The 23,432-nt window shown below is 35.1% G+C and overlaps 1 protein-coding gene across 4 annotated transcripts in view; it reads left to right on the top strand.

The window, feature by feature from the left end:
* DNAJB14 (DnaJ heat shock protein family (Hsp40) member B14) overlaps nt 1-23,432 on the top strand; it is a 44,227-nt gene that overhangs the window by 8,000 nt on the left and 12,795 nt on the right. The window contains exons 2-4 of one of the 4 annotated variants that reach the window (XM_060147625.1): nt 7,116-7,191; nt 7,437-7,608; nt 14,015-14,160. In XM_060147625.1, coding sequence (XP_060003608.1) covers nt 7,454-7,608; nt 14,015-14,160 — 301 coding nt within the window. In that variant the 5' untranslated portion in view covers nt 7,116-7,191; nt 7,437-7,453. Of the gene's footprint in view, nt 1-7,115; nt 7,192-7,436; nt 7,609-9,623; nt 9,742-14,014; nt 14,161-23,432 lie in introns of those variants that run through there. The other 3 variants (XM_060147626.1, XM_060147624.1, XM_060147627.1) reach the window with 3 other exon arrangements.

Here is a 23,432-nt window from a genome sequence, read left to right as displayed (position 1 = left end):
GTCTTTTTTCTTTTTTTTTATATTGGAGTATAGTTGACTAACAATTGCTTGTTTAATCAAACAATTAACAACATTATGTTAGTTTCAGGTGTAGAGCAAAGTGATTTATTTATACATATACATGTGTCTATTCTTTTTTCAAATTCTTTTCCCATTTAGGTTATTACAGAGTACTGAGCAGAGTTCCCTGTGCTATGCAGTAGGTCCTTGTTGGTGATCTATTCTAAATATAGCCATGTGTACATGTCAATCCCAAACTCTCAATCCATCCCTCCCCAACCCCAGCCCCTCGTACCCAAACCATAAGTTCATTCTCTAAGTCTGTGAGTTTGTTTCTGTTTTGTAAATAAGCTCATTTGTATCATCTTTTTTAGATTTCGCATGTAAGCGATATCACATGATATTTGTCTTTCTCTGTCTGACTTACTTCACTCAGTATGATAATCTCCAGGTCCATCCATGTTGCTGCAAATGACATTACTTCATTCTTTTTTAATGGCTGAGTAATATTCCATTGTATATATGTACCACATCTTCTTTATCCATTCATCTATCAATGTACATTTAGGTTGCTTCCGTGTCTTGGCTATTGTAAACAGTGCTACAATGAACATTGGGGTGCATGTATCCTTTTGAACCATGTTTTTCTCTGGATATATGCCCAGGAGTGGGAGTGGGATTGCTGGATCATACGGTAGCTCTATTATTAGTTTCTTGAGGAACCTCCATACCGTTCTCCATAGCAGCTGTACCAATTTACATCCCCTCTCTTTTCTTTCTTGATCTTGGCATTTTTGATGAGTGCAGACCAGATATTTAATAGAATTTCCCTCAATTTGGGTTTGGCTGACATTTCCTCTTATGAATCTTTGGCAGGCATACCATGTTCTTAGTGTAACTTATCAAGAGACATGTTATGTTGATTTCGTCCTTACTGGTGAGGTTAACTTTGATCACTTGGTGAAGTTGGTGATTACCAGGTTTCTCCACTCTAAACTTACTTTTTTTCCCCCCTCTTGTAATTAATAAATATTTTGTGGGAAAATACTTTGAAACTGTAAATGTCCTGTTCCACAACAAACTTTCACTAACTCCTTTTAGCATCCATTGATGATTCTTTTCAGAATAAATTTCTGATGGTTGCCACACGTTGGTTTTTTATTCCATTATTTCTTCTGCAGTTTATTAGTTGGCACTTAACTTTATTTATTAGTATGGATTCATGGATTCCTATTTAATCCATTATTATCTTTATTCATTTTGATGCTCAGATTGCCTCAGATTTAGTCAGTAGGAGCCCCTTCAAGCTGGCTGCTATGTCTTTTTGACATGTCCTCATCATTCTTTGAACTTCCTTACTTTCTGGCACAAAAAAGTTTTCAGGCTTACGTTTTACTTTCTCTGCCCTGGGAATCAGTTCTCTCCCCAGGAGTCCTGATTCTTTTTAGTGGATAATGGTACTTAGAAACTAAGATATAGACACTTGATAAGCTCGTTGCTACAGGTATGTCATTGTCTCTAGGTCCTCTTGGTAGAGCTAAGAAATATATGTATGGGGACTTCCTGGTGGCACAGTGGTTAAGAATCCACCTGCCAATGCAGGAGACACGGGTTTGATCCCTGGTCTGGGAAGATCCCACATGCCATGGAGCAGCTAAACCCATGCACCACAACGACTGAGCCTGCACTCTAGAGCCTGTGAGCCACAATTACTGAGCCCACACGCCTAGAACCTGTGCTCTGCAACAAGAGAAGCCACTGCAGTGACAAGTCTGCGCTCCACAACAAAGAGTAGCCCCCTCTCGCCACAACTAGAGAAAGCCGGCGTGCAGCAATGAAGACCCAATGCTGCCAAAAATAATAATAATAATAAATAAATAGATCTTAAAAAAAGAAATATATGTATGTATGAATGCATGTATGTGTGTGTATGTTGCATGTATGTATGTGTATCTCTGTGTTATATGTGTTTGTGGGTATACACATGCCTGTAGTAATTTATATTAATTTTGCAGTCTGTGCAAAGATTCACACACCTCCGTTTGAAGTCCACAGGGTTCATTCTAACCTTCTGTGTTTTCATGTTTGTAATTCCATTTTCTTTGTTTTTTTAAAATTTTATTTTATTTGTTTATTTTTGGCTGTGTTGGGTCTTCGCTCCCGTGTGTGGGCCATCTCCAGCTGCGGCGAGCGGGGGCCACTGCTCGCTGTGGCGTGCATGCCTCTCACTGCGGTGGCCTCTCCTGCTGCAGAGCACGAACTATAGGCACACAGGCTTCAGCAGTTGTGGTGCATGGGCTCAGTAGTTGTGGCTTGCGGGCTCCAGAGTGCAGCCTCAGTAGTTGTGGTGCATGGGCCTAGCAGCTCCATGGCATGTGGGATCCTCGTGGACAAGGGCTCGAACCCACGTCCCCTGCATAGGCTGGCGGACTCCCAACCACTGTGCCACTAAGGAAGCCCCCTGTAATTCCATTTTCTGAGAGTAAGAAATGTGGCTCCCGTTATTATCAATTTACTTATTTGTTCATTTTTCCCCCTGTATGTAATGAGTTGCATTTTTGATCCCACTGGTGCAGGCCTGCCAAGCTTAGCCATGCTTTTGGCTATGAGTGCTCCCTTGGTCCCAATAAGTTCCTTTGGTCCAGGCTTCAGCTGCCAAATGAAAATGAAAGGAAGAGAAGACAAATGATCTTTTTTTTTACAAGTAAAAGGAAAGACAGAGGAATCCTACCATTTAAAAAATATTTGAACCTATCTACAGTGTCAGAGCATATTATTACTACATACTATATGCTCTCTTTTAATTGTAGTTCAGTTTTAACTCAATAGGTCACTGTACATTTAACGTCCACCATCAGTCCTTATGTCATTGTAGTCTAATTTTGGATTTCTAAAGCCTGTTCTCTAGTAGATTTCTAGGAAGGCCTTGTGGGAACTATGCTCCCTAAGTTCTGGAATGTGGAAAACAGTTCAGCTGTGGGTCTTAATGCTTGAAGTTAGTGAGGGATACAAAATCCTTGATTCAAATTTTCTTTCTTTGGGTATCTAAATATATATTTCTATTGTTTTATGCAAGTACTACTGATGAGCAAAGTCTGATGACAATCTGATTTTCTTTATAAGAGAATAAGCCATTTGATCTTTTTGACTAGATGCTCAATTAATTTTAGTAGAGTATATCTTAATGTTGGTTTTTCTGGGTCAGTATTCTTAGGTACATGATTGGCCCTTTCATTATGTGGTTTCAGATGTTTTTATTTTTATATCAGAAAAGTTTTCTCCAATTATTGTTATATTGGTTTAATTTCCTTTATTTTTCTTCTTCAGGACTCATTATATGTATGTTGGATCTTCTTTAACTATCTTTGATATTTGCCATTTTCTTTCTAATTTTTTGCCTTTTTCATTTGTTTTAGTTAAAAAATTGTACTTTTTATGTTCTCTTTCATTTACACAGCAGTTCTGTTGTGTTTATTAACTCTTTGTTCTAGTTTAATTCTTATTTTTTGAATTGATTTTTCCATTTCTTTTTGTCTCCTGAGTTTTATCACCTAAGCTATGGGTAGATAATTTGGGGGGGGTTAATTCTAATTTATGTTGTTCTTTTGTATTGTGAATAATTTTTAAAAGTCTTTTCAGCTTGTTTAGAAATAGTAGGTTATAGTGTTTACCTATTTTGTTGGCAAGTCTTTGTGGTGTGCTTTCATTGTGTTCAGAGATTTATCCTGTTCTTTTTTTTTTTAATGTAACTTTGTATCAGATTTCACTTCTATCATTTTCTTTTATTCATTTTTATGTGAAGTTAGTTAGCCTTTCTAAATACACAGAGATCTTCTCCAGTTTCTGTGTAATGTTTGAAAGTATATCACCTTGCTATATAAGATCTCCTCACTCCTTTCTCCTTCCCCACTTTATCTGGAATTTCGCTTTTCTTTTTTTTTATTGCCTCTCGTCTCTTCAGTTTGGATCCTGTTCCCAGCAGTTTCTCCTTGGTGTGACTTTGTTCTGGAGGAGAGCTTTGACTGATTAGTTTTGAGAATTGTAGTGACTGGATGCCCTTAAGAGTTTATTGTGAACCCTTTCAATCATATGCTATTGTAGTGAGCAAAACCCATTCCTTTTTATTCACTTTTCTCATTTTCGCCTGCTCTGCTTCATAGAGAGTCCCTGTTGGCTATTTTGCAGTTATTTTGTTCTGTGGACGGGTAAAATGCCCTGTTACTGTCCTCTGCTTTTTCCTGCACAGATGATACTACCCACATAGATCTTGTAACTATTGGTGGCTTGTCCCCACCTTCTTGTATTTTGGGAGTTTGTACATGAGGTTTTGATTTTGCTGTCTAATTGCTCTAATTTCTGAGGTTTAAAATGTAAGCTGTTGTCTTCCCAGAATTTCCACAAAATTTTTCATATTAAAAAGTTGTGAACTACTACCCACTAGACCGTGCTGGCTTCTGCTCTCAAGGTTAATGTGATTGCATTAAATATGATCTAAACTATAGTTAAAAGTTAACTATATGTTATTCTTATATTGTTAATAACTACTAGATTGGTGTCTAATTAAGAGCCTTTCTGTACCATCTACAGCTAGATTGTTATAAAAACTGAATATCGTATGTCTTTGGTGACCTCTTGAATGCGTTAGCTAGGAAAAAGATATGGAAGAAATTTCTCATATGTAAAATATTAAGAATAATTATCGGGAGTTCCCTGGTGGTCTAGTGGTTAGGATTCAGCAGTTTCACTGCTGTGGCCTGGGTTTAGTCCTTTGTCGGGGAACTGAGATCCCACAAGCCGTGTGGCAATGACAATGCTGGATTTTAAAATATATATATATAACAGCTTTACTGAGATGTAACTCACATACCTTACAATTCATTCAATTAAAGTATACCATTCAGTGGGTTCACAGAGTTGTGCAACCATAACAGCAATTAATTTTAGAACATTTTCTTCATCACAGAAAGAAACCTCATACTCACTAGCAATGACTCCTCATTTCTCCCCAATTCTATCCTTCCCTCCCCAGTAACCCTTGGCAACAACTGATCTTTCTGTCTGTAGATTTGCCTATTCTATACATTCCATATAAATGGAATCATACAATATGTGGTCTTTTGTGACTGGCTTTTTTCACTTAGCATGTTTTCAAGGTTCATCCATGTTGTAGCATATATCAATAGTTCATTTTTTAAATTGTCAAATAATATTCCATTATATGGACATATCACATTTTATTTATTTGTTCGTAATTTGATGGACATTTCAATTGTTTCAACTTTTTTCTATTATGAGCAATACTCTTATGAACATTTGTGAACCAGTTTTTGTATACATGTATGTTTTCATTTCTCTTGGGTATACACCCAGGGATAAGATTGTTGGGTGAAATAGTAACTATATGTTTAATCTTTTAAAGAACTACCAGGTGATTTTTCAAAGTGGACATAGCATTTTACATTACCACCAGCAATGTATAAGGGTTCCCATTTTTCCATATTCTTGCCAACACTTGTTATTGTCCATCTTGTTGATGATAGTCATCCTAGTGGATGTAAAGTGGTATCTCGTTGTAGTTTTAATTTTCATTTGCCTAGTGGATATTGTTGTGCAACTTTTCATGTACTTATTAATCACTTGTATATCTATTTTGGAGAATGTCTATTCAGATCCTTTACCCATTTTTAATTGAGTTTTTGGTCCTTTTACTATTGAATGGTAAGAATCCTTTATATATTCTAGGTATATGTCTCTTTCAGATATATGATTTTGTAAATATTTTTTCACATTCTGTGGATTGTCTTTTTACTTTATTGATGATATTCTCTGAGGGGCAAAAGTTTTCAATTTTGATAAGGTCCAGTTTCTCTGTTTTTTCTTTTGCCACTTTACTTAATTTGTCAAATCTAAGAATTTTGGACTAAATCAAAGTCACAAAGATCTACTCCTATAGTTTCTTCTAAGAGTTTTATAGTTTTAGCTCTTACATATAGGTGTGTGATCTATTTTGAGTTAATTTTTGTGTATGGTGTGAAGAGGGGTCCAGATTCATTGTTTTTCATTTAGCTCTCCACTTGTGCCAGCACCATTTGATGACCCACAAAATCTGATACGTAGTATGTTCATTTTTCTTCAATTCCATTTTCTTGTTTATATTATGATTGTTTCTCTGATACATGAGTTTTTCTAGACTCTTCTCCTTTCCAACCCATTTGTGATCTAGTTACATTTTTGTAATTGATTTCTCACTTAAATGCATTTTGCTCAGAGATTGTAGTATATTATAATACTAATTATTTGAGATTTGAAGAGGATAATATTATGGTCTAGTTATAATGTAGTCAATTTTCATTCCTTGTGTGCCTGTAAAGAATGAATATTCACATTTGTTGGATATAATTACTTTATGTTTCTTAGATCAAACTTGATAAATTAGAAGTTTATGTCATTTGTATCCTTAGTAATTATTTAATCGACCCAGTGTCAGTTTTGGATTAAAATTGTGTTAAAATCTTTTACTGTCAAGGTGGGTTTCTCTGTTTTTTCCTTTTAGTTCTGTTGATTTTATTTTTTCAATGTTTAGTTTTAACTCATTGTGGGAAGTTCAAGCATACCCAAAAGGAGAGAGAATAGTTTAATCAATCCCTCCCACCCTCCCATCTTTAATCATTATGAATATACATGGCCATTCTTATTTCATGTATTCTCTCTACCCTCTTCTGTGCCTCTCCAGTATTTTCTAGGAGATCCTAGACATATACTGTTGCTTTATGGACTCAGTTTAGATTTACTCACACATTACCACAGTGTTTGCTCCACAGTATTTGGACCTCATGATGTCCATTCCCTTTTACATCTCAGCCTGTCTGCAAGCATTTTCCTTTTGTTCAAAATATGTATTTTAAGTATCTTCTAGTGAAATCTTAGAGGTAAATTTTCTCAGTTTTTGTTTGTTTGAAAATGTTTTTATTTTAATCTTATCTAATTTTCAGAAAATTAGTGCAGAACTCAAGTTGACAGTTATTCTCCCTAAGTATTTTGAAGATATTACTCACTTAGCTGCCATTGTTGCTGCTGAGAAATAAATAGGAAGTCTAATTTCTGTTTCTTTTTAGGTAATCTCATTGGCTACTTTAAGGACTATCTTTTTCTTTGGTATTCTGCAGTTTCACCATGATGTGACAAATAAAAGTATGTCATAAGTTATTGGATGATAGTAATTTTGAGTTACTAACATTAAACTTCTTAATATTCTACTTCTAAATGGTGATCGGTAGTCTGTCAACAGCTAAGTACATAAGGGAATGCTTGCTATTTATTTTAAAAGACCCTATGGTGTATCTTTCTGAAGTACACAATTTGTCAGCTTTATAACTTTTTTCTCAAGACCATGTGTATGTAAACAGAGATAGTATGCTTTCTGTATCTTTCCACAGCGCTATTGGAAATAATTATGAAAAATGGAAGCACTGCTGGAAATAGCCCTCATTGCCGAAAACCGTCAGGTAGTAGTGATCATAGCAAGCCTAACTGCACAAAGGACAGCTACTCTGGTAGTGGTGAAAGTGGAAAAGGCTACACCAAAGACCAAGTAGATGGAGTTCTCAGGTAGGAATAAATAACTTATGTGTCCATTATAACTGATACTAATATAAGTTTAATGTCGTAACACCTAAACAATGGGTTTGGATTATAATTCAGTAGCAGAACAGACATTGAGGAATTGAACTCTTGGGTGTCTTATGCTTTATATTCTTTATAAAATCAGTCTGTAAATTACCAACTCTGGAAGTTTCCATCTTTTAAAGTAACTATAAGCCACAAAGCTACTTACAGAAAGAAATTTTTTGAGGCAAATTGTTTCAATTTTTGACACAGTACAGTGTTTAGATAACAATATTGAAAGAGGGTAAAGAATTGTTTTGTCATATATATATGTATATCTATGAAAGCAGGAGAATTTCATATGAGAAGAAGATTGAGGGCAACTGCAGCAGCATTTTCAATTTCCTACTTATATTAATGAAGGATAGTTTTTTTTCTGTTTATATTCTTTAAGGCTATCTTTATACATATGCAAACACTATAACGTCCTCTCCTTTTAATATTTTTCTTACTCTGATCATTCTGTCTCAGTGTTTTAGTTTTACTTCATGATACACTTCTACTTAAAGCAGAAGAATTAGGTAGAATTGGAAAATTATGAACTGGGTTTTGGAGATTGACTTTATTAATTTTATAATTAAGAAAAGATTTTCTGGAAAGAAAATGAACTTCTGAATATGAAACACTAGAGAAAATACTGTTATGGTCTCCTGCTGTAGCTTAAGGAAACTGTATTGATGTTGTACTGAAATTGCTGTCTAAGGAAACTAAAGTATAAGGATGAAGGACTCTGAACAGTGATTAATCGGATAATTCAACATAGAGAGTGAATAGTACAGTGAACTAGCTTAAGTGAAAAGTAGGTAAAGCTAGTTTTCTTTCTCTTTTGCCCTTTCTTACCTATTTCTCTTTTAATCTTATTTTCTTTCTTTTTTCACCCTTTTTTCCCATTCTTATTTTTAGTTAATTCTTTTTTACTCACCATAATTTGGAATTGAAGTTATTTTTAAATCAAGTATCAATGTATTTATATTTTGCTTTTCTTCATATATATTCAGATGCTAAAGCTTGAATGTAACATTTTATCTGTGTGACCACAATAAGAAACAAAGACTCCATAATCATGGTAAAGGATATTTGATTAGCCTGAATGGTAGTGAAGTACTTTGAGAATTATAAATAATCTTGCTAATGACTTTTATAACAGTAGTATTGTGTCAGAGGTGGCTGAATAAGTGAGATAAGTGAATAAATGAGAGACTTGCTTTTGAATTTCTTTAAGAAAAACCTTTAATTAAACAGTGTGCTGAAATGTGTTTCAGGAAACCACATCTCTCCAAAAACAAATTTTATTTTCTTGTAGAAATTACTTTTTACTGGGAGAACTTGTTCTCAGTAAAAGACCTAAATAGAGTGAATTGTGTGAAAGATGAAAGATGATAGTGGGTGCAGATCCCCTTTGTATATGGCCAGAATTGGACAGATGGAAATAAAATGTTGAGGGAGTTCCTGTCTTTTGGGTCTGTGTTCTCTATGAAATTGGAGTTGAAGTTGTCCTCTGACAGTTAGAAGAAAAGAGATGAGATTGAAAGCTTGAGAAGAGTGGTAAAGGTATAGAATATTTGCAGAGGGGAAAGGCAGATGGAATGGGAGGATTGCTGGCTAGCACTGTGGACCCAGCCAAGTTTGATACTGAATTTTTATGGAGTACAAGTATTAGCTTAGTAGTATACCTGTATTAGAGATTGTTTCTCTTATCAATAATTTTAGCATGCCTTTTTAAAATTAAATAAATGAAGTTTTTGTCCTTTGGGGATAAATATGATCAGAACATTCTTTAATAGAACCCCTAAGTTATTCAAAGTATTTCTCTTGGTACCTTATACTGAGTAAGAGTTGCTTAGCTATTCATGTAACACTTACTCGTTATATTAGCCTTTGTAAGTGTCACTTTAGTGAGGTAACAGATCACCAGCAAACACTTACATGCTGTATGTTTTTGTTTTACCTATACACAGGGGATTTTTCTGAAGAAAGCCATGTTATCTTGGTTAGCACGATTATGCAGACAAGTTGCCCAGTGACAGTTTGGCTCAATGGGAGAAACCACGCAATAATACTGCATCCATTGCATAAGTAAGAGCTAGGTTACAGTAAGACTGAAGAAAAAGTGTGTAACTTTGTAAAAACTCATATTCTGTGAAACTAAGCACTGTTTGTTGTCTTTGCATTGAAATATATTGAAAAATTACAGAGCAAAAGGTGTCCTGGGTCTAATTTAAAGAGACTTTTAATATCTCATAGAAAAAAAGCCCATCTTTTATTTTAAAAATTTACAAGATCAGTGAGAAATCATTAACTGGCCATCATTATATTTATCAATTAGGAACACTTCTGTATAACTGTTAAAATTATTTGAATTATGGGGATTTCATTAGGATTGGATTTAAGCTGTAGTTCTTTAAATGAAAAGAAAATAAACCATTGTGCTAAATTTATAAAATAAATAATCCTTTGTCTCAGGAGTAAAGAATTATTTTCCTAAACACCAATTAAATTTGAAGTTTATTTAAAAATCATCTATAATACATGAAAAAAAGAATAGAAAGAGACCCCCTCCTTCCACGGCCAGAATGCTTTCTCACACATAAAGGAAGACATAAAAGTTGAGCCATGCATACATCTCCCCTGTTGAGCTCCCAGACATATCTTTCTGGCCTTTTTACACAATATTTTCTTCCAGGGCAGGTAATAGATTACCTCTTTTTTCTTTTCTTTTTTCTTTCTTCCTTCCTTCCTTCCTTCTTTCCTTCCTTCCTTCTTTCCTTTCTTCCTTCCTTCCTTCTTTCCTTCCTTCTTTTTTTATTCTTTGGTGAGGATGGTGAAGAAGGTTTGGATCTTTCAGTAAGGAGCGAACTATAAAAAAATGTGACAAATGCAGTTAGTTGGTGAACAGGAGTATAATGAACAATATATAGAATAAAATTAATTTGTGAATGGTAATTTCTCATTTAGGTGTGAAAAATTAAGTAAATGAGTATATTTGTAGCGTTACTTGAGATACGTAGTCTACAGCTTGTCCATTGGTAATGTTGACTTTATACCTCTCTGCTAGCTTCTCAAAGAATTTCTTCTCTAATATATGATGAAAAATTCAGTGCAAGGAAGATATGGTAGAGCTAGATACGGCTAAGAGTTAGTGAAATAATTGTTTTTCCTACCTTTTTTCTCTTTGTGACAGTACTTAGCTTTATGACCCATCTCTAGAAGACTGGTGAATCTCTAGAAGGTGAATTCCAACCTAATTTCCCTATACTATCCAGCAGCCCTCTCCTAGACTACCTTTTTCTATTGCCTAGCCTTTTGTGCTCAGGAAATAATCAACAAAATAATTTTATAGGATTAATCTGGTACATAAGGAAACATCTTACGCATTCAAAGCAAGTAGTAATGACTTCAGGATTGTTCAGTGTTTTGTTTATCACTGCCTTTTGTCTTTTGTGTTCAGATAGTGTCTGTCATATTTTTAGCTCTGGTCCTTGTCCCACAGTCTTCTATTCCAAATTGATTTTTTGGTGCCAACTATATTTTTCTTACAGCACTTACTATCTTTGGTCCAAAAATGACTTTTAGATCTTCACCATTTCTGCCCTCAAATTGTACTAGTCATCCATCCATTCAACACATACAGTGAACAAGACACAATCCCTGCCTTCAAGGGGCCTAATAGTCTGGAAAAGTAGGCGAACCTGTAAACTGATAGCTGTGGTACATTTAAGATAATTGCTGGGATAGGGCTAAGTTCAGAGAGCTTTGGGAGAATATAAGAGGGTCACCAAACTTAGTCTTGAGGAATCTGGGTTCTTGAGAAAAGGAAGAGCTCAGCTGAGGTCTGAAGACGTTGTAGAAACTAACTAAACAAGAAGAGAGGCAGAGAGGCATGTTTGGGGCACCAAAACCAACAGAGAATCTGTTTAAACACTGATTAGAAGACCAAATAGAAGGAAGTGGATGGTTGGTCTGGAGTCTGAATGGGCTCCTTTTCTTCTTTATTCTGATTCTGAGACAGCAGGATTTTCAAGTCAGACAAACTGAGGATTGAAGCTTCACTTGTGAGGCCTTTCCTAATCGCCCTATTTAAAATAGCAGGCCTCTCTTACCATTCACTCTTTCCCTTTGCCACTTCATTTTTCTCTAAATATATTATCACCATATGATGTCATATGATGTACTTCGTAGTTTACTTCTATATTTGTTAATTGCTTGTCTCTCTCCCAATTGTAAATTTAATGTGAGGAGGGAATTTTTGACTGCTTTATTTACCACTATAGTGTCTGAAACAGCATCTAGCAGAAAGTGGATATTCAGTAAATTTTTGTTGAAGAAATAAATTCTGGTTTCCATCTGTTACTTGGTTATATGACATTTGGCAATTTACATAACCACTCGAAGCCTTGATTTCCTCATTGGTTAAATAGGAATAGTATCTACCTAATGAGGAGTAAATGAGATAATTTGTATAAAATAATCAGCATAATAAGATTCTACGATTCTTTACGTGAAATTTTTGTGGACCAGATGTAGTTTGGAACTCGAGATCTTCATATTTTCGAAAAGTAATAAGGAGCCTATGTTATAGATTACATAATGTCTTAGCAGGGTCTGGTAAGCAGCCCTAACCTAATAGTGCCATTCCTGCAGCAAATGGTACAAATATTACACTTGAATGTGATAAATGAAAACTCTATAGCAGCTTCACATCAGTTGAGTTTTGCCTTTGAAATTTTGCCTCTGAAAGTTTCCAAGTCAGGTTTTTGCAGTCAAGTTAGTTATAGAATAACTTCCATTTTTCAGAACTTTATGGATGTTGGAACATGGATATGGGGTTGTGGTTATGTGCCTGACACACAGTAGGTGTTCTTTACATGTCGTTCTTCTCTTTTTTTCTATCACATAGTTTCTTAACATATCTAGGAGAATGAGTCTCTACACAGGCAGTGATCGTTCTCTGTTTTGTTCTCTAACAGATCTCAAGTGCCCTGGGACGTAGTTCATGCTCAATAAATATTATTGACTAAATAAAGGAAATGTCATGTTTATGAAATAATATTGACTTGTGTTCATATTTATTAAGTATCTAAAGTAGAAAAATCTAATTTTAATTATTATTACTCTGAAGAAGACTGCCTAACAGATTTTTGTTGTGATTATTAAAAAATTCTATAATATTTTCAGTGTGTTTTTCCCCTTGTTCGTATAACAAATGATGAATGCTTTCATTATGAAAGGAGAGCTAAGGTTCATTTATTCCATAAATATTTACTGAGAACCCGTCATGTACCAAGCACTGTGATGGCTAATACGTTTAGTAGCGAAATAAGATCAATCTTGTCTCTTTTCTCTGAAAATTTCAAGTCAGCCTTTGCAGTTCTTTAGCTGTCAGGGAACAATTGTGCCTCAGATCCTTTTACTTCTTACTACTTCTGTCATCGGGGCTCTCATACATGGAACACATTTAAAGTTATATAGTACTCAACAAAAAATATTTAAAATGTAGCTGTATTTTAGTGAAGAAAAATTTTTAGGCCATGGGACAATGTTAGCATACAAAAGGATTAGTATTCTCTGCTCCATTCAGAGTATTTCTTTTCCTAACATACTTCAAAGACTCTGGGCTTAAATATATTTAGGGTTATAAACATGTTTTTAGGGTTATAAACCCATATTTAGGGTTATAAACATGTAAGTAATCATTAAGAGTATGTTCATCATAATGAAAATCAGGTGTAACAAATATTTTTGAGTCCATGATGTATTTTATTATGAGATTTTATCTTTCATAGAGACTGACACAAATGAATTTTCTTTATCATTGCCTAGCTGAATTAACTTGCTTTGACATTGAAGCCATAGGGTACTGTAATTGCCTACATGCACTAAACTGTTGCTTTGATATTTGGTTAGGTTACATTATGCAACAATAAAACTCTTGGAATACAATGCACATTAATCTTTAGCTGTGACATACTTGCGAGGAGTTTTGGAATTTATTTATGCACTTAAGAGTACTATAAAATTGTTCTTACTCTCTCCTTTTAGTTACAGTGTGTGCTCTGTCCTTCATCCACATTTGTTATGAGCTTTGCTTTACTTCTCTGTAGTTGTGATAAATTGCACCAAGGACATTCTTATGGTCAATTCTTCTTAGATTGGGAGAGGTTGGAAAAATGGTCTGTGATTGAAAAAGAGAATGGAGCAATAACCCTTAATGGATAAACTATAACTTGATGTCGAGAAAACAGTCCACAGACAGTTCTTTATACTATTCTAGTAAATTAAAAAATAGAGGTATTACTCGAAGCTCTTCCTTGAAGTCTACTTACAATGTAACACATTCTCTTGTTCACAGCATAAACAAATGTAAAAATTACTATGAAGTACTTGGAGTTACCAAAGATGCTGGTGATGAAGATTTGAAAAAAGCTTATAGAAAGCTTGCTTTGAAGTTTCATCCAGACAAAAACCATGCACCTGGAGCAACAGATGCTTTTAAAAGTAAAGTAAACCTTTTAAAGCAATTTTCTAAGCCCTTTTCAGAATCCATTTTACCGTGTTTTAGAATATTAAATTCTGCCTTTAGACTGGTGCATTTAGAGGCCAGCATAAGCAAGCCTCCTCAAAATCCTTTAAAACTTCACTGTTAACTTGTTATACCAAGAGCCAAACAAATGCTGTTTGGCTTCACAAAAGCAACATGTCAGTTTTGGCAAAGCTCTAAGTAACTTTTCTAGATACCCGTGCATGCCTTCTAGTTTACTACACACAAGTAGTGTGATGATTATGCATGAGCTTCTAGCATGTTACCAGCTGGTTCTAAAAGAACTAAAAGCAATATATTTTTTATGAGTTTTTAAGATATTAGAGACTGTCTAGAATTGAGAAATTACTTGGAATCACTATTTGTCCAGTATTCTTCTATTTCTGTTAACTCTGGCCAATTTTTGCATATTTTATATGTAGTTCTAACTACTGTGATTTTTTTTTCAAGAATGTTTCTTTTCTCTTGGCTAATATTTTCTTCATTTTCTTTCTTATTATTTCAGTTTTTTTGCCAATTTAGTAAATAAGTGTGAGAGAACTGATTTTATAATTCATGTTTATTACAATTTATTCATAATAGTTAACTTCTGATTCATAGGAAAATGCTTAAATTTGCGATTATTTGTTCTTGTGAATTTGGCATTCATAAAGCCAATGGATGATGTTTACAGTGAAATGCTGGGGTCTTGGAATAACAGGAAGGAGATAATCATTTTAAATGTTCCTAAAAGATAGACGACTCAATTGTCATTCATAAAAATACTGTTAAAATTGTTTGCAAAACAGTTTCATTTTTTAAAAGAAGTTGGCAAGCAAAATACATTTGGGGATTATTAATATTTTCCAGTAAAAGCAGCTGCCAAAGTGGTGCTGGTGAAAGTAGACCGTCTCTGTGACAGTGAGAGCCTTCTCTGTCTCCTTAGATTAGAAGTGGTGTGTTGAAAGCATAGGAAAAGCTGCTTTACTCAAAAACACTAACTTTAGCACATATTCCCCCCCAAAGTTAAAAACCTTTTTTTCACTTTCTGAATTAAAATCATTTAGTTTAAAATTTTTTGTGTTTTTAAGATGTCTAAACACATTTGGCAGTGAGTTATTTGCATGTTTGTGATCTGTTAGATGATTTCAGTATTAATTCTTCATTAATGTTAAGGACATTTAACTGCTTCTTTCTCCCATTTCTGTATTGAAGTCATGTTAGCATTATCGGTCTTAGAATAACAGTAAGTGAACCTACCAATATTTTACAGCCTGTGTTGTGTTTTGAAGAGGTGAGCAACATATATGTCACCCCACACAGACACTTAGAGGAGTTTAACAAAGGTGATAGTTCTCTGGTGTGGTACATTTCAGAGTCTAATACTACACTTTGCAAAACTAGAAACTTAATATTTATCAACATGCTTGGCGGTGATTCATCTCTAGAGGAAAGGCGCACATTATTCAATACATAGGGGGTTATTTGTAAGTCAGAATGCCAATTTATTAACTCCAAAGAGGATCATAATAGGGTGGTGGTTGATGAACCCATATTTCATTGAGTGGAAACTACATAGAAAACCAAGATTGTTGGGACTTCCCTGGCAGTCCAGTGGTTAAGACTCCACGCTTCCACTGTAGGGGGCCCGGGTTCGATCCCTGGTCTGTGAATTCCACGTGCCGCGTGGCATGGCTAAAAAAAATAAAGAAAAGAAAACCCAGATTGTAAGCCAGAGATGCTTGGTGAGCAAAGGTAGTTAATTAGAAAATATTACTGCTAGTGTGTCAGCACACAGAAATGGCAGGTTTCATTCATTCAACACATAGGACCTTTTCATTACCTTCTGAATCGTCTTATTTTATTTTTAAGCATTTGATCTAAATTTCTGTGTTTGGGATACCAAGCTGTTTATTCTAAGTAAAGACTATAGTTTTTTGTTTATATGAGAGGTAAGTATAGATTTATTGCTCTGTAATTGCCAAAATATTTTTTACAGAAAATGGAAACCACTTGTTTTTTATATCTTTCAAGAATAGAAAAAGAGGAGATAATTGGTTACGGAATTAAATTAGATAGAAGAGATATTTTCATTTGTGTGTTTTGTAAAACTTTAAAAATAAAAGTTTACTATCAAAGAGAGTAGACTAGGGGCTTTCCTGGTGGTGCAGTGGCTGAGAGTCCGCCTGCCAATGCGGGGGACATGGGTTCGTGCCCCGGTCCAGGAAGATCCCACATGCTGCGGAGCGGCTGGGCCCGTGAGTCATGGCTGCTGAGCCTGCGCGTCCGGAACCTGTGCTCCGCAGTGGGAGAGGCCACATCAGTAAGAGGCCCGCGTACCACAAAAAAAAAAAAAAGAGAGTAGACTAAATGAACTCTTAACTTCATGTAGCTCTTTCTTTGTTCTTTAGTTAGGTTTGTGAGTTTCTCAAAGCAGAGAATATTTTATTTACATCTAGACAGTGACTTGCATAGTATATATAAACGTACCTTAAAAAAATATTTGAATCAAATGGATCCCTTTTCTTCTCTCTGATGTGGATATCTTCAAAACATGCCCAGTCTACCTTGACCTTCAAAGACTCCCAAGTATTTCAGAGTCTATTTGAATAGTACATGTGCCTGTTTACATATACTTGAATATAATGACAAGGGCATTGATTAGCTGTTTATATGTTTGCTTGATAAATAATAATGGATCAGATGCTACTGCCTGTGTTAGGTCTGGTAGTTCAATATTCTTAACATCTAGAGTGAATCTATAAGAACAGAGATATCAGTTCTACCCTATGGGCTAATTCTGAGAGATATACAGTAAGAAAATATGAGATATCCTCTTACTCAAAGAATTTGTAATTTTTGAAGAGGAGACAAGACTCACACAGAACATTTGGAATGATGGTAATACCTAACATTTGACAAGCATTTTATAGTTTTTTCATTCCTATTTTTAAAAATTTAATGCTTATTAACAATCTTCTAAAATAGATGGGAACCAGTGTCATTCTTTCACAAATAAGAAAATTGAGGCTCAGAGAGATTAACTGATTTACCCAGGATCTCCCAGAAGACTGAATGTAATTAAATTCAAAACATAGAATAAAGATGTCTGAAGAAAAGTCAGAAAGATAAAGTAGAATTATAATGAGTAATTGGAGAAGCCGTCATATAATTGGTGAGAATTAAGAGTTTACACAAGGTGTGTATGATTTCTATGGTTAGTGAAGAGAGAAGATGGCAGAAACTTGGATATGAGAATGAGGGAAGTGATTTAAAAGTCAGTGACGGGCTTCCCTGGTGGCGCAGTGGTTGAGAGTCCACCTGCCGATGCAGGGGACACGGGTTCGTGCCCCGGTCCGGGAAGATCCCACATGCCGTGGAGCGGCTGGGCCCGTGAGCCATGGCCGCTGAGCCTGCGCGTCTGGAGCCTGTGCTCCGCAATGGGAGAGGCCACAGCAGTGAGAGGCCCGTGTACCGCAAAAAAAAAAAAAAAAAAAAAGTCAGTGACAACGTCCACTTTCAGGAAGATGGAAGAGATATACTTTTCCCTCTTCCTCACACTAAAGTGCAACTGGATATTAGTTATAAAATAAAACAAACATAAGAAAACTGAAACATAGAGGGAAGAAGGTAGACCAGCTAAGGACCTTGGGACCCAAAGAACAACATGGCAGTGTGTTGCTTGGGTTGCATTTTGCCTTTTATGTCTTAGACTGGGTGCTGGAGAAGCAGATAACCCAGAAACACCAATGAGCACAGACAAACAATTCCCAAGAAAGGCCTGCTGTCTCTAGCCAGACAACCCGGAAAGGGGCAACATAGCAAGACAGAAAACTTTTAAGCAGTAGCCATTCTACCGCAGCCAAATACCACAGAAAAAACTGTGGCCCCACCCACACCCACACCAGCAGAGGCTGAGAACCTATACTGTCACCCTCTCCAGGCTGTAATGAGATGCCCTACCCTCCCAACTGGGGTGGTAACAGAGAAGATTGAGTAGGGAGCTGTTACTTCCACTGCTACCAGCAGTAACAAGGTATCCCTTCCTCTCCCCCACCACCCGGGGTAGTGTTATAAGTGGCCTGGAATTTCACTGCCATCCAGAGGTAAGCAAAGCCATATCATTGTGGTGTCATTAAAGCCACCTGGGGAGCAATAATGAGGCACCCCTCCTCTTTCCAGCCAAAGAGATATCAGTGGAGGCTTGATTGGGGACTGGAAATCCCATCCCTGCCTATCAGTGATGAGGAGCCTCTTCTTTCAGACGTCATCAGAGGCCAAGGGGGAAACCTCAACTTCTGCTCCCACCTTGGAGTAACAAGATGGTATCCTCACTTCCTGTACCAAACAGGACAATTAAAACAGAAGCTTTAGAAAGGTCGACAGCTTTATAAGATAATACCTCAAATGATCACAAATCAATTGAAAATCACTTACCATACTAAACATTAGGAACACTTCAAATCAAATTTAAAAAGTCAATCAATAGAAATGCACATGAAGATGACAGAAGAGTTAGAATTGCCTAACAAAGGCTTTAAAGCATCCATCATAAAAATGCTTCAATGAGCAATTACAGATATGCTTGAAACATTTAAATAAAAGTCTCAGCAAAGAAATAGAAAGTCAGAGCAAATAAACAAAAGGTATAAAGAATCAAATAGAAATTCTATAAATTAAAAGTACAAAACCAAAATGAAACTAGCAATGAATAGCATAAACAGCAGAATAACAGAGGAAAAAAAAATCAGTGAACTGGAAAATAGAAAAATGGACATTATTCAGTCTGAACAGTGGAGAAAATAGACTGAAAGAGAAAAAAGGAACATAACCTCACGTACAAGTGAGACTATAACAAAAGATTTCACATTCTTATATGTTTCCTAGAAGAAAAGGAGAAAGAGGGCATAGCTGAAAAAGTACTAAAAAAAAATAAAGGTTGAAAACTTCAAATACTTGACAAAAGATATAAACTTCCATAATTTAAGAAGTTGAGTGAACTCCAAAAAGATAAGCCCAGTGAAATCCACACCAAGACACATCATAGTCAAACTTCTGAAAACTGAAGATAAGGAAAAAACCTTGAAAGCAGCAAAAGAGAAGTGACACCTTACCTATAGGGGCAAAGCAATTCAAATGACAGTGAATTTCACATCTGAAATCATGCAGGCCAGGAAGATGTGGCACAGTTTTCAATACTGAAAGAAAAGAAACTATCAACCCAGAATTCTATACCCAGCAAAAATATCTTTCAGGAATGAAGGGGAAATCAAGATATTTTCAGATGAAGGAAAAGTAATAGAATTTGTCATTAGCAGACATACCCTAAAAGAATAGCTAAAGGAAAATTTCTAAACAAAAGGAAATAATTAAAAAAAGGAATCTGAAATATCAAGAAGGAAGAAAGGACAGCATAAGCAAAAATATGGGTAAATGCAATATACTTTGCTTCTCTTGAATTTCTAAATTATGTTTGACATTTGAAGCAAAAATTTTAATATTATCTGATGTGGTTCTCAATGTATGTAGAGAAAATACATAAGACAGTTACATTATAAATGGGGAAGAACAAAGGAAAGTAAAGAGAAGTAGAAGTAAGGATTTCACAGTACACTTGAACTAGCAAAGTGATGATATTAGTAGGCTGTGGTAAGTTATGTATATATAATGTAATATCTAGAACAACCACTGAAAAACTGTACAAAGAGATAGAGTCAGAAAACACTAGATAAATCAAAATGGAATTCCAAAAAGCATCTTCACATAACTCCCAGGAAGTTAGGGAAAAGAAAACAGAACAGAAAACAAAAAATAAAATGGTAGACATAAGCTCTAACTTATCAGTAGTTACATATAAATGTAAATCATCTGAATATATCAATTAAAAGACAGATCGGCCGAGTGAATTAAAAATATATGACTCGACTATGTGTTACCTATAAGAAACTCACTGCATTTATAACAATATAGACAGGCTGAAAGTAAAGAAATGAAAAATGATATATCATGTAAACATTAATCAAAAGAAAGTGGAATAGCTGTATTAATACTAGAAAAAGTAGAATGTAGACTAAAAAAATTACCACAGATATTATGTTATGATAAAGGGACAATCCTTCAAGGGGTTATAAGAATATAAATGTGTATGCACCAAAAAACAGATGCAAAATATGTAAGTCAAAAACTAATATGACTGGAAACAGAAATAGGTAAATTCACAATTATAGTTGGAAACTTTAGCAGCTCTCTCTCAACACTTGATAGAACAAAAAGACAGAAAATCAGCAAGAATATAAAAGAATTAAATACCACTATTACCCAAGAAGATTTAATCAACATTTATAGAACACTCCACCCAACAGCAGACTCTCAAATCTTTTCAAGTGCTCAGAACATACTCCAAGTTAGACCATGTCCTGGATCATAAAATAAATTTCTACCAAGTTAAAAAACTGAAATCATACAGAGTGTGTTCTTTGACCACAATGAAATCAAAATAGAGTCAATAACAGAAAGATAATTGGAAAATGTTCAATCACTTGGAAACTGAACACCACACTTCCAAATAATCTATGGGTAAAAGAAATCTCAAAGAGAATTTTTAAAAAATACATTAAACTGAATAAAAATTCAACATATCAAAAATTCGAGGGAACCAGCTAAAGCAACACTAAGAGGAAACATAACACTTAGTGCATGTGTTAGAAGAGAGGAACAGCCTTAGTCATCTAGGCTTCTCCTCATGAAACTAGAAAAAGAAAAGCAAAGTAAACCTAAAGCAAGAAGAAGGAAGGAAATAAAGGTGAGAGTGGAGATCAGTAAAATTGAAAACAGAAAAACAATAGTGAAAATCAGTAAAATTGAAAACAGTGAAACAAAAGAACTAGTTGTTTGAAAAGATCAATAAAATTGACAGACAGACAAAGGGAAAAAAGAAGACAATTTACTATTATCAAAAATAGTATCAGAAACAAGGATACAAACTCTGCAAACATCAAAAGGGTAAGAGAATACTATGAACAGCTCCACACACATAAATTTACAACCAATTTTTTGAAAATTGAAAATGATCAGAACTCATTCACTTTGAAGTAGGTAATATGAACAGCCCTATAACTGTTAAGTAAACTTGTAATTAGGAAACTCTCAAAAGGAAATCTCCAGGCTCAGATGTCTTTATTGGAGAATTCTATGAAACTTTTCAAGAAGAGTTAAAACCAATTCTACAGTCCCTTCCTGAAAATAGAAGAGAAGGAAATATTTCCCAGTCCATTTCACAAAATAATTATTATGCTGCTATCAAAACCAGTCAAAGACACTGCAAAAAAAGAAAACTACAGGCTAATATCCTTCATGGAATAAACCCAAATATCCTTAATAAAATATCAGAATTCAACAATCTTTTAAGAGCTTCCCTGGTGGTGCAGTGGGTAAGAATCTGCCTGCCAATGCAGGGGACACGGGTTCAAACCCTGGTCTGGGAAGATCCCACATGCCGCAGAGCAGCTAAGCCCGTGCGCCACAACTACCGAGCCTGTGCTCTAGAGCCCACGAGCCACAACTACTGAGCCTGCGCGCCTAGAGCCCGTGCTGCACAACAAGAGAAGCCACCGCAGTGAGAAGCCCGTGCACCGCAACGAAGAGTAGCCCCCGCTTGCCGCAACTAGAGAAAGACTGCGCACAGCAACAAAGACCCAATGCAGCCAAAAATAAATAAAATAAATAAATTTATTAAAAAAACAAAACAAACAATCTTTTAAAAAAATTATACATCCTGACCAAGTAGAGTTTATTCCAAGGATGCAAAGCTGGTTCATTATTTGAATATCAATCAGTGTGATCCACTGTGTTAATAGGCTAAATAAGAAAAATCTTATTTTATCAGTCAGTGCAGTAAAAGCATTTGAAAAATTTCTCCACTCATTCATGGTAAAACTGACAGGAAATAAAACACTGATAGAAAAATAGTAATTCCAAAGGAAACTGCCTCAAATTGATAAAAAGCAACTATGGAAAACCTACAGTTAACAGTATACTTAACAGTGAAAGACTTAATGCTTTCCCCCTAACACTGGGAACAAACAAGAATGTCCCCTTTCACCACTCTTAATCAACATAGTGTTGGAAATTCTAGTCAGTGCATTAAGGTGAGAGAAGGAAATAAAAGGCACACAGATTGGAAAGGAAGAGATCAAACTGTCCCTATTTGCAAATAACATGATCATGTATAAAATACCCATGGAATGTACCAAAAAAAAAAAAACCTCCTAGAACTAATAAGTGAATCCTGCAAGATTTCAGGGTACAAGATAAACATACAAAAAGCAGTTTCTATTTAGCATATTTCTATATACTAGTAGTGAACATGTAGACACTGAAATTAAAAATACATTACTGTTTACAATCACACACACACAAGAAATACTTAGCTGTAAATTTAACAAAACTTGTATAAGATTTGTATGTTGAAAGCTATACAATACTAATGAAAGAAATCAGAGTATCTAAATAAATGGAACGATATATCATGTTCATGGATTGAAGGACATGGTAGTAAAGATGTCAAGACTCCCCAAGTTGATAAACACATTTAATACAGTTCCTGTCAAAATCCTAACAAGACTTCTTTGTAGATAAGAGCAAGTTTATTCTAAAACTCATATGGAAATACAAAGAACCTGAATAAATAAAAATGGTTCATTAAAGGTAAGGAGTAGGAGTAATTAGTGTACCTGATTTTAGGACTTACTTTATAGCTACAGTTAGCAAAACAGTGTAATATTGGGAGAGGGATAGACACATAGATCAATGGAACAGGGCAGGGAACCCATACAGTATGACAAAGGTGCAAAATAATTCAGTGGAGAAGAGATAGCCTTTTCAGCAAATGGTTTTGGAGCAATTGGAAATTCATAGGTAAAACAACAACAACAAAATTTAACCTTGACCTAAATCTCATGCTTTATATAAGAATGAATTTGACATGAATCTTGAATATAAATATAAAACAACACTTTAACTTTTAGCAAAAAATCATGGAAGCAAAACTTTAGAATCTTAGGCTATGCAGTGACTTCTTAGACTTAACCTAGACAGTTTATAAAACAAAAAGTGGATAAGTTGGACTTCATCAAAAAATTTTTTGTTTGCTCCGCAAAGATGCTATGAAGTAACAGAAAAGACAAGCAACAAGATAGGAGAAAATATTTGCCAAGCACATTTCTGACAAAGGACTAGTGTCTAGGTTATA

The sequence above is a fragment of the Lagenorhynchus albirostris genome, chromosome 4 (assembly GCF_949774975.1).
Source record: "Lagenorhynchus albirostris chromosome 4, mLagAlb1.1, whole genome shotgun sequence".
NCBI classification, from domain to species: domain Eukaryota; kingdom Metazoa; phylum Chordata; class Mammalia; order Artiodactyla; family Delphinidae; genus Lagenorhynchus; species Lagenorhynchus albirostris.
Note: the sequence above shows the minus strand (reverse complement) of the source record. Positions and strands in the feature narration are given on the sequence as shown.